This window comes from Phalacrocorax aristotelis, chromosome 1 (genome assembly GCF_949628215.1).
Source record: "Phalacrocorax aristotelis chromosome 1, bGulAri2.1, whole genome shotgun sequence".
NCBI classification, from domain to species: Eukaryota; Metazoa; Chordata; class Aves; order Suliformes; family Phalacrocoracidae; genus Phalacrocorax; species Phalacrocorax aristotelis.
Genome location: NC_134276.1, coordinates 149,678,064 through 149,689,869, shown reverse-complemented (window position 1 = coordinate 149,689,869; position 11,806 = coordinate 149,678,064). Strand labels below are relative to the sequence as shown.

Here is an 11,806-nt window from a genome sequence, read left to right as displayed (position 1 = left end):
AGGAGGAGGAGGAGGAGGAGGAGGAGGAGGAGGAGGAGGTGGAGGTGAGGCAGTGAGGAAGAGGGCTGCGCCCGCCGCCGAAGGCGGTTGCCGGCGGGGCGGGGCGGGGCGGGGCGGGGCGGCGCGCAGGAGGAGGGAGGGGAGTGTCGGGCTCCCCCCGTCAAAGCGAGCCGCGTCCGGTGCCGGGGGTTCCCCGAGCCGAACTCACCGCCCCGCGGCGCCGCCTCCTCCGGAGGTACCTCGGCCTGGGGGTAAAGCGGTGCCGGCCTTCGGGCTCGGCTGCGGGCGGGATCGTCCTGGCTGGAGCTCAGGCGGGCCCCGACCACGTGCTTCGTGGCCTCAATCCCCCTCATGTCGCATTCATAACCACTTACATGCCATCTAAATAAATTTAACTTTTCATGTAACAGAGTTTTATGGGTTTAATATAGTTCTACTTAAACTACTTTTTTATTTAACACAGCCTTACAGTCTTAACAAAATTTTGTTTAAAGCAATGCTGCTTACTATGTATTTAGCACAGGTTTCCTGTCATGCTCTTTCCTCTTCCCAAAGTGACGAGTCACGGTACCCGCTTTCAGCCTTTGTTTTGCTACACAGAGCACGCGAAGGGTATTTAATCAGGAAGGGACTGATCATACAGGGCTTTTTAAAGTTCCTGGGATTCCACAAAATGAAGACCAAACCAATTCTGGTTCAGGTTTGAGACAGGTGTTGCCCAGCCCATCGGGTGACTTAGTGCTGGGAAGAATGTAGGGGGAAAAAAGTGACAAAATTATTTGTCAACTTCTGTAAATTCCAAGGAACTGAAGAGAAATTTCTGTTTTTACAAACTGTTCAACGTGTTCTTAGAAAGCCAGCTAGCACTGCTAGCCCCAAGTAGGCAAAATACATACTCTCTCTTCCTTCTGCCCACAGTGTGTATATTTCTTTTGAGAAATTTACTTTGTTTGTGGTGTCTGAGTAATATAAGAGTATTTTATATATTTGTATAGAAAATTTTAATAATAAAAAAGAAACATGATCTTATCTTTTGCTTATGGGAAACCACGTGATTCCTGTGTCTGAGATTCAGAAAAGCACCACATACTCAGCAAGTTTGAAAGTATTTATCCACTCCCTCACTGTCTGCAGGCATTTACACCGCTGCAAAGATGCCAAAGGAAAATGGTACTTTTTCCAGAGCTCGGTTTGGACAGGTTTTTTTTTGTTCCATTTTAAGCCCTGCGTAAGAGGAGACAGGCTAAGGAAGGAGGCAACTCTTCATCGCTTCCCTCAAGGAATATCTATAAACTGAAGCTGGAGGCCCCCTCCCTCCCTCTGGCTCTCTGGGAGGGCGATGCTGTCTGCGATGCAGTCGGGCAGCCACTGTTGCTTTTACCCATTACTACCTGTAGAATCCTTTCCTCTGGTGACAGCTCTGTTGCTGCTGACGCTTAGGATTTAAAGGAGAAAGATGGACTCAGGCCCTGCTTGAATTCTTAAAGGGAACCTCCTCCAACAACGTTTTTCCTGGAGAGATGTGTGGCCGGGGAGCATCCTTACAGGATTAGGTTTGCATTCACCAATACTCAGGACTTAAAAATGCAATTGCTGGTGTAGGCAGCTGTCACAGCACTCATGGTCAGGACTTTTCAAAACCTGTTAAGTGCGAGGGAAACCAGAATGCCAGAGGTTTTGCACCTGCTCTTTGCTCTTGGTGTTAGGCACGACTTCCCCCTAGTTATTTTTCCTGACAGCTACATTCATTGTCTTTAACTGGGCTGAGTACCTGTATAATGTGATACGTATCTGAGGCTCTGTCAAGCCTTGGCTTTGCATGCTACTTAATGAACCCATTCACATCCTTCTTCCTGTGCTGCTCCTCAGAGCTGAGGGCATGTTCATGCTCCCTCTGCAGTAACTGCTGTGCTACTCCTCACCCGAGCGGAGCGCTGCACCTGAAGGCCTGGGGAGGGGTCGCGGTTCTGTGCCAAGGGGAACAAGGTAGGTTGGATGAGGCAGCTTCGAGGGAATGAAACGCCACGTGCAGAAAGGGTCAGAGGCTCCTGAAGGCTACTTTCATTAACAGTGGAAACTGAAAGCAGCAGCTGCCACTGTGCTGCGCTCCTGAGGTGGGATTTCTTTGTTACAGGGCCTTTTTCTGGTGTTATTTATTACACATACACGGCTAATCTGTGCAGGCCATGTGGCCCTGCTCATCTCGGAGGGCTCACCACCCAGGGCCAGCGTAGCTCTTTGCCAAAGCAAGTAATGCAGGAAGGCGTCTCTAAGGAGAGCGGTTGTTCCGCCCATCATTTGTAGAATAGCAGAACCTCTGGGTCCCTCACTGAGATCGGGGGCTAACAAGTTTGCAGTATAATTAGAAAGCCATGATGAAATGTTGCAAGGCTGGTTTCCTAAGCCATGAATGGGAGCCGATCTCCTGTGTCCTGGAGTCCAGTGGTCACTTTCCATATATTCATTTCTCTTGGCATCAAGGGAGCAATCCTTGCAGACTGGCCTTTTGACACCAGAGAGATCCCTCCCGGGTAACCACAGCTTTTTCCCACTACTATTTGAAAGCAAGAGACCAAAAGGACAGGAGGAATTGTAGGCTTGGAAACGTCCCCAAAGAACCACAGACCTACTCAGCTGCACAAATGAAGGACTGAGTTGTGTCGCTCTGCCACCTGCAGCACTGCCTGCCACCCCCGCCTCTGTGCACTGCGCAAGAGGGAACCAGGGGCCCACCATCCCCACTGTTGCCATGAGTCTGCTTTAACCCAACCACCTTACGAACACCAGCATTTATCCTTTACTCTGAAAACGCTTGGGTGGGCAGGAAAGTAAGACTCACTGGGGGTTTTCCTGGCTGGAATTTCCCACAACATCCTGTGTTTTTTCTGCCTGCTGAAAAAAAGGCATAAAGTCTTATGATTTCCCTCAGACTCTATGTAATGACAGCAGTCCTGCTGACTGGATGTCATTCCTCCGGGCTTCAAGCTCCTGATGTTTACTGGACACAACACCCACCACCGAGGCTGAGCATCCGCCCTCTGCAAACAGGCGACACCCAGGCAAGATGCCTTTTCTGGCACACACGAGCTGGTGAGGCTGAACCTCTGAATCCTTCCCGTCTGTCCAATGGGCGCAGCTGCACGTTGCGTAGCTACCCTTCCTGAGCTGGCACAGTGCAGATGAGACACGGGCATTGAGGCTTAAAACACCACAGAAAGTCAGCACAGAGGTGCTGATGTCATTCCCTCCTTATTTTACTAACCGCTGCTATACCAGCGTCAGATGTTCACACTAGTACTGCAGGCTAAGGAAGTAAGCTATAGCTACAGAAATGAAATCCTAATTCCTACAATTCAATTTACATTACCTTCACCCCTTCTCATCTATTTATTGTGATTCCTCTTCACAGAGAAACTGAAGAAACAATGTAAAATATGGAGAAAGGAGGACCATGTATTGGGGCTGTATCAGGATTGATTTGTTTGTATATCAGGTAATTCAGATGGGCTCCACGTGTTCCAGCAAAAGAGAAATTGAAGTCAGGCCTTTTAGCACTTGCTTTTTATCTCATTTCAAGATCACCTTCCCTCAGGTCCCAGCTTCCTCTTAAATCATCAACCGTGCAAGTGAACGCAAGGGAAACAAACGTAACTCCACCAACAAAAAGAAAAAATAATTAATGCCTTTATTTTTTTTTCTTTTTTTTAGTTCAGTTGGCCATCTGAGGTGCTAAAATCTCAACACCAACGAAGCAAGTGTGCATGAAAACAAACAATAAAACACAACCAAACAGAAGAAAACAGGCTGGAACAGAGTTGTTTTTTTTACAGGTAGGGCATACGCTTTTCTTTTAACACTCCATACATGCCAACCGTAAAAGCCTTGAACAATCTGAATATCAGAGTTCGCTTTCATACAAAAGGGAAGAATGCCGAAGCAGATCCCTTCACCTGGATTAGACTTCACACACACACACACGTATGCACGCACAGACACAGAGTATTTAAATTACTGCGATGCCATCAGAACATGGCATCCTCCCCTTCACACCTGCTTTCAGTGACACCCTCCTCTGCCCGGCTACCCTGCCTATAGTGGTACACACTCAGCAATCCAAAAGCAGGAACTTTTAGAAAGCTTCTAATCTCTGTTAGTTTGCAACAGTCGAGAGCCAGCAATCTCTTTCTCTGTGAACTATATACAGGCTGGTTTTTAGTATGCTTTAGAGTTCTCTTTATTGCAGACAGTGACAAATGAAATTCCCATAAAGCCATATCGTGGCTTTTCAGTTTGTACACAGGAGATTTTATAATGCAACACCTTTCTCATCTGCTGGCGTCTGGTGTAAACACTTAATTGAAAACTCATTTTAAAAGAATGCTAACCAAACAAGGTGTAGCTGTGAACATGGTAGGAACAGCTGCTAAGAAAATGGAACTGCCGGTTGCTCTAGATCATGCAGTCTAGACCACTTATAATACTTCATTATGTTCAGGATTAGGATGTATAAAAATATTAAAAACCACCAGAGTGCACACAAATGTGGTGACTAGCTCTATGCAAGCACCGTGTTCTAAGAGAGGCCTAGGCATTGCACAAAACTCAGATTCTTGACCATGGGGGTATCCCAAGGATCCACTGGTGTCTTTACATACAAAAAAATATTTACATAAAATGCAGAGACAGATAGAGAGAAGGACAGACTTTTAAACTTGCGGTTTGCTCTAAAATATGTTCAGCAACGCAGTTTGTAACATGCCCTAGTGAGACTGTGGGGGTATTGGTTAACTGAAAGGAGGAATATGTCTGGAAGTTGGAGCTGAAACGTCACCTCCCCGCGCGTAGTTCTTTGAAGCTCAGGATTTTACAGTCATTTTTGAGTTTTTATGAAAACATGGTTAAAAGGAACAGAACAGTTAAAAAAAAAATTACTGTGAAAACAGCAGGTTGGTTGTTTTGGCAGTCCTCACTCCCCCACCCCCATTCGCCTCCCAGGCGTTGCCAGGAGGTGGTATCCCCCTCTCTTCTCTGCAGGGGACTGAAGCCCTTGCCCCATCCTCAGCGTGCCCATTTCAAAACAAACACAGGTTAGGTTCCAAGCTCGGCCCTCCTCCTACCTACTGCAGGGAGAAAGCGGCCGGCCCCTGGTACGGACTGTGTCACGCGGGGACGGATGCCCTCGCGCGCCCACTTCTCGGAATCTGAGGGCCTTTTTGCTCCCCTCAAACGCGAAACGGGGACACATCATCGAATGCACGTGGCTGAGTCATGTGCTGCTGCCACCCACCTGGGCAGCACAAAGAGCTAGAACATCCTACTTGGATTCTAATACAAATAAGGGATCTTGTGGTCACAAGAGCCTTCTTCAGCTTTAAAAATATAAAATTTGAATTAAAAATATTCAGATAGTAAAAAAACCCAGTATCTGATATGCAAGTCATATTCATAAAGTGCAACTGAACAGCAAATACAAGTTGATACAAGTTGTGCCTTTTTCAACCATTTTGATATAAAAAGGCCTTTTAACATTCCCTTTCATGTATTTTTAATTAATTTGCGTGTGCGATGTTAGCGCTTCATTTTCATTCTCAGTGCCGGAGGCCTTCACTGTCTCCTAAAGAGTTCAGGTTTAGAACATGTGGTTTTCCCCTGCAATAGGGGATTGCACCCTCAAGTGATATCACTCTTCGGCATTGCAAAGATCTGGCCAGCATCTCCCCAGCACAAAGGGTAGGGTAGTAAACCGGTATTTCTTCTTCAGGATTTCTGTCTGTTCTACAGCTCCCATTTAACGATCTTTTATTCAAAGTTAGATGCAGTCCATATACCTAGCACGCTATACAACGGACTGAGGCCAATTCTTTGCGCAAGACGGTTTACAATAAACTACGTATCCAGCTTCCCTCTTTCTTGCCAGCTTCCACTGGCCCCTCAAATGCAGGCCATGTAAACCACCATTGCCGGTGTGACTCGTGCAGCTGGCCCCTGCGCTGGCAAAGCCGGGGGGGAATTCTGTCTGTTGGACATCCTGTTGGTAAGTCAGTGCTCCGTGATGCTGGTACAGCAGGTACCACTGGCTAACACGCGCAACTACTAAGCAGCGCTGCAGCTGTCTGTCTGCTTGGTTTCATGAGCATCTGGATTTAATTTGTAACGCCTTCACAGAAAACACGCGGGGTGGGGTTGGGGGGTAAAGGGGGAACACTTGAGGCAGAAAAAACATGTTTCCACAGTTAACAACCAGCATCACTCAAAGGCCCTGGGGACTGTTCTACCCATTCTTCCTCAGCCTGAGGTACGCTCCTGAGTCAGAGGTGAATTCACATCGTAGACCCTGGCTTACAGAACACCTCTTCGAAGGAGGTAGCGAGCTAACAGCAAGAAACCATGCTAACTTCTGTCCTGGGGCAAAAGATGAAAGGATGTTCAGCCCTGCTTGGGTACCTTGCACCAACAGCGTGTAAGTTCAGGCTGAAAGAGTCAGTATGCTGCATGAATATGCCTGGGAACAGGACTCTTTCTCAAGGACATCAGGAGCAGGCTTAGTACTTCTTTAACAAGCAAAGAACACGGTCAGTATCCCAAGGGGGAAAAAAACTCTGAACACATCACGTTAAGGGTGGGACACATACCCATCGCACAGTACTATTTCAGCTCTGCGGGACAAGTTAAAGATGTGGTATGCTCAGGGAATCTGTCAGTGAATGGTGCTGAATTGCTCAGTGCATGTCCTGCTCATTGCTTAACAGATGACTACAATGAGTACCTTCGCGGCTGGAAAGCAGTAGCTTCGTTATCTGAGACAAAAGGAGCTTCTTCCAACAGATGCAGCAGGAAATGTGCTATTTTTGTTTTCACGGAAGTTCCCCTAGCTGTATCTCAGGAGTGTGAGGGTCCCCTCTTTCAGTGAGAGAGAGACATATGGGATATTTCTACCTTACAGTTTTGGCTTTCTTGTTATAAAAACGTAAAATTTAAATAAATTAAAAGTTTATTAGTCCAACAGAGGGAATCTGGGATGCAGAAGAAGAGTATTGTTAGGAGCACAAATAGATTCTTACAACTCCATGAGTACGCAGGATTTTGTCATAAAGGAAAACTTCTAGGGCAGGATGCGTCCGTGGGTCCATAAAGGCTGCCCTTGCTGTGAAGCAGGGACCAATCCGCAGCAGTGTCTTTCTCTAACAGAGTTAAAACACCCCCTCCACAATCAAATGTGTGTAACAATCAAATTATTAATAAGAACACTAATAAATAGCCACAGATAACAACGTCCAGTAATTTAGAAGTGGAAGTTGTAGGATGCAGCAGGCACACACACCCATCGCTCGTCCATTTTTTTTCCTAAAAGATATAAAAATGAATCTTCTTTCAAGTATTAAGAAAATAAGTTAATTGACATAAAAGGGTCAAAGTGACTGAGGGCCCAGGCAGGTCTTAAGCTTCGTTTCCAATGTGCAAAAACAAAATACAGAAGAAAAAAATAAAAACACTGAAAAGTCTTAATGGTGGTTCAGTCACTTAAGGGCTTCTCCCTTTGAGGGGCCTCACAGCCGGGGAATGCCACCTGGCAACACCCCCGCCCCAGCACACACTTACCACTGTCCCACAGTCAGTATTTTCCAGTGTCAAAACAGTCACAACAAAAACAGATCAAAGAAGCCCACCAGCCTCTGAGCTGTGGCCACAAAGACTAAGGCCAGCAGTGGCTGTCTCTCCAGTGTATAGCAAAGCAGAAGGGCATCTTTTCCCTCTCTCTTCTTCTCCCTTTTGTTCACCACAAGAAGACTGAGGAGGCTATGACAGGGAGAGAGTCCTCTGATGCCCGCGTCTCTCTAAAAACCAGGAGGCAAAGAGCTCCATCACACATACTAGTAGTATCTTCTCGTCTCATATTTCTTCATACCCATGCATAAGGATCAGCTGCAGGTTTCTTTGGCAGGGAGGAAGACTAAAGCAAAGAAGGTGTTGCCCTGGGCTTCTGGAGCTCTCTCAGACAGCTGACTCCACCATACAGGCTGCTACAGGCTGCTGTGGTTTTCCAGAGAGGGTTGCCACTTCCCTCCCTTTTATTAGAACTGGTGTGGTAAAAATGGCGAGGGAATGGACTGCCATAAATCCAGTTTAGTTAAGGGTACTTCTTCCCTTAACCTCTTTCCCCACACGAGGATTATTCCTCTCCCTCCTACCACACACACAAAAATATGGTCCATTGTGTAGGACCTCAAGGAGACTCAACAGTCTCATTATCTTTAACTTGGCTTGCAGACATGTAAAACTTAAGCTTCTGGAACCAACACACTTATCAAAAGGCTTCTGAGTGCTTCACACCAAATCCCTGCATGCTGTTGGACCCTTCGGAGGTTTCCCCTTCAACATCTTCCTATCCATGTAATTCTGGCGAACTCAGGGTAGGCCAACTGGACAACACAGACCAGCAGAGGTAAATGTGTTAAGCTCAGGACCAGTTCAAGCTAAAACCTTTGGATAGCATGACTGCCTCCAGGTCCTTGTCTTCTTCTTTCTCTCGAAGCCGTTGCTCCTCAAGGAGAGCCACAAGTGAATCTCTCTGCTCCACTACTTCTAGCATCTCATTCAGGATCCTCTTCTCCTCTGAGAGCTCCTCATCTGTCTTCAGATGATCTACAGAGATATCAAAAACTATCAGCATACACAAGGCTAGAAATATGGACATACAATCTATTAAATGTTCCCTTTTGCTCTTACCTTCTACTGCCATCCTCTCCCGGAGCTCCTGCTGTAATCGACTCTGCCTGTCTTCCAGTTCTAGCTCCCGAGCGCTGAAAGGGAAACATCAGGAATCCAAGTTCTGTGTATATTAAAATACTCCATACATTGCTTCATAGCCATTGTCAGCTTCTGCTCCCCCTCTAGATATCTGCTATGCATTTTACCAATCTGTTTTGGAACAACTCTTAAAACATCTAAAATATATATTTTTTAAAGATTTAAATGTACTTTCAGCATCTCAGGTTCTTTACCTTACTCCTTTACCTAGGAAGTGCAATACAGAAAACTGGGTGAATTATGGGTGGGATTAAATCTAAAACAGTATGCAGGAACAAACAAATCTGCAATCACTGCAAAATTATACTTTACGTACCTCCTGCCACTTCCCGCTCTAAAGACAAAGTCACTTATCAACTAAGGACATGGCAGGCCATTGCCTTTTCAGATTCCAGTGCAGACAATGCCCTGGGGCTTTTCTGACACAGGGACTAAGGTGATAACCTTCCACACTGCCTGGGTCAGCTGACATTCTCAGAAATGAACTGCAGTGAATTTGCAGCATGGGGACTGAGAAAGCTCCCAATTTCATTAGCAGGAAAAAAAGCCTTATGGTCTGAGCCCAGATGAGAGCACTGGGGTCCCCCTACGGGCAGAGGCCATGTGGCAAAGGTGACAGAATTAAACACTTTTGGTTACACTTAAAAGTGGACTCTACCAAAATCCTAAGGAGTCACACATTATTTCTGCATAGCTCAAAAACACTTGTGTGAACAAAATGTGTTTTATCCAAGAACAGCTTGGGAAGGGCTCAGAGCTTTAAACATGCATCCGTACTTCTGCATGTGCACAAATAATTGGAACCTTCATTCCTTATTGCTGCTATTCCTTCTTCCACCACTCTTCTGAAATGTACTTGGATTCATATCTCAGCCAAGAGGCAGCCTAAGAGACTGCTGACCTCCTGGTATTATAGGAAAGACAGTACTGAGAGATCTTCCAATACTGTTTGTAACATAATTCCTCTTTCGAAGCTTTGCACGTTCACTCACAATATCATCAGTTCAGACTCGTAGCGAACCAAGGCGTTCTTCTCCTGCACCAGCTTGAACCACTCCTGCATCAGCTTGGGATCATCCTTCTTACCCATGCCTGCCAAAAAAAGAAACCTGGTAAATTTTCAGGTAACGCCCTGCAATCCTTACAAGCCCAAACTGCAAAAACAACAATGGGGCAAAATGTGCAAAGAAAGCCGAGCAAGATGCTGCCAGAGCACTCCCAAGCCGGGTCCATTCAGTTTGCCTAGAGCACACAGAACAGTGGAAGTCACCTCCAAAAGGATTCTCCTCTTTGGAGCCTGATATATTTTTCTTTTTTTGCTTTCTGATTTTCTTGTGATTGCTTGTTTGTTCCTCGCTCTTAATGCAGAAACCCCAGATTTCTGTAACTATTTCACTTTTCCTTTCATTAGAAGAGCTTTATAGACCCTCATGCCAGCTGCTTAAAGGTATGCTCATCAGAAACTGATTCAATTGCCACTCCATGTGTTTTACCTTTATTTTCTTCAATTGCATGTCCTCAATATTTTCTTTGACTGGCTGAAAGTAACATCTTGTCTTTTCTTTTTTCAATAGCTAAATAAATCTCTTCTGACTGCTCCCCCTAGCCACATATATCTGTCCCCCTCTGCACAGTGAACACAGAAACTACTCCTACTGTATTGCACATCAGCACTGGAAAGAAAAAGAATCCCCAGAGAGAGTTGCTAATATCAAAGCAGAATAAAAATACCTTGGGCCTCGGTCACCTAGTGCAGAACTCTTAGTTGGTATTTCATTTGTTTTAAACCCAACTCCTAAACTTACTCAGGAGTCCACTGACGAATCTCTTATCTGTCAGGAGTTATATAGGATAAATTGCAGAATGCTGTTCCCAAAGCCTTCTGCAGGTATCTATCAAATGCAAGAGCTTACCAGGGAATCTCCTGGTCTGGGCCACTGATTCCATGCTGCACTACCTGCTGATGAATGCTGTGACCTACATCAGATACCATCAAGGACACCAGCAGTGCTCTGGCCTGCATGGAGGTAGAGGCAGGAGCAAGGCCTCAAACCAAGCTCAACAGTATTTTCAGCTTGCTGCACCCTAACAGCTTGCACTGCATGTAACCTCGGCATCCTAAAGGAACTAGCATCCCTCTCTGTGTTTGTTATTATGGATACATACTATCTACATCCAGAGCAAAAGCTCTGACATAGCCATTTTGATGCTAGAAATAATCAAGCAGCAAGCTCACAATTCAAACTCTGGGACACACTTCACAAATACCAGATTAATGGCTACTTAATTCAGACCAGATCCCTGCCTCCATCCTTAGGATCTCTTAGAAAAGTGCTGCACTGGAGCCAAACAAAGGAGAGCCTACAACTCCCGTTAAACTGCAGCTTAGGCCGAGAATACCTGCCTTTGAAAAATTGTAATAGCAGACCCTTGGGGAATACCAGACCTGGTTGTACCACCCTAAGAGCCTCTGGCTCTGTAGGCTTTATACCAGTGTGTTGCTCAGTTCCAAGCATTCCTTTCTGAGCATCTCTGCACAATATGCCCGTGTGGCAACAGGAGAGGGAGACTGTACATGCAGATGTCCAGTGCTGTGGCGCCATGAAAGCACTGGGAAGTCTCCCCATCCTTTCTGATGCCAGGATGCATAGAAAACAAATGCCTAAGAAAAAGCCAAAAACACAACGCTACTGACCTATGAAATACATAAGTACTTTTAAACAGCCAATGAGCAAAGGAATAATGGGAGGATTGGAGAGGGAGCACTGACAACTGATGTGAGGGAGCACCATAGAAAGCAGAGTAAGTGGTTAGCAAAATTACACCATGAAACACATAAACAACCCCTTCCCCCATGCCTTGGCAATGGAAACTCTACGTCAAACTCCATTTGGGACAGTTAAAGAATGCACTCAGCAAGACAGATGAGGGAAAACTGGTCTAGCTTAAGGTTTGTTGGTTTTTAAAGTTCAAGGATGTTTTTGCAAACCAGTCCTTA

General features: G+C 45.8%; 1 protein-coding gene and 1 long non-coding RNA gene across 5 annotated transcripts in view; one reads left to right on the top strand and one right to left on the bottom strand.

Annotated features, from left to right (window-relative positions):
- Nucleotides 1–3,408: 3,408 nt before the first annotated feature.
- Nucleotides 3,409–3,854, top strand: LOC142067160 (uncharacterized). Its single transcript, XR_012663920.1, has 2 exons — nt 3,409–3,493; nt 3,709–3,854. It is a non-coding gene; the product is annotated as an uncharacterized LOC142067160 (long non-coding RNA).
- MICAL3 (microtubule associated monooxygenase, calponin and LIM domain containing 3) overlaps nt 3,667–11,806 on the bottom strand; it is a 168,106-nt gene continuing 159,966 nt past the window's right edge. For 3 of the 4 annotated variants that reach the window (XM_075115489.1, XM_075115500.1, XM_075115510.1), the window contains 3 exons: nt 9,801–9,900; nt 8,728–8,801; nt 3,667–8,643 (listed from right to left, as the gene is read on the bottom strand). In XM_075115489.1, coding sequence (XP_074971590.1) covers nt 8,459–8,643; nt 8,728–8,801; nt 9,801–9,900 — 359 coding nt within the window. In that variant the 3' untranslated portion in view covers nt 3,667–8,458. The remainder of the gene's footprint in view (nt 8,644–8,727; nt 8,802–9,800; nt 9,901–11,806) is intronic. The other variant, XM_075115521.1, reaches the window with a different exon arrangement.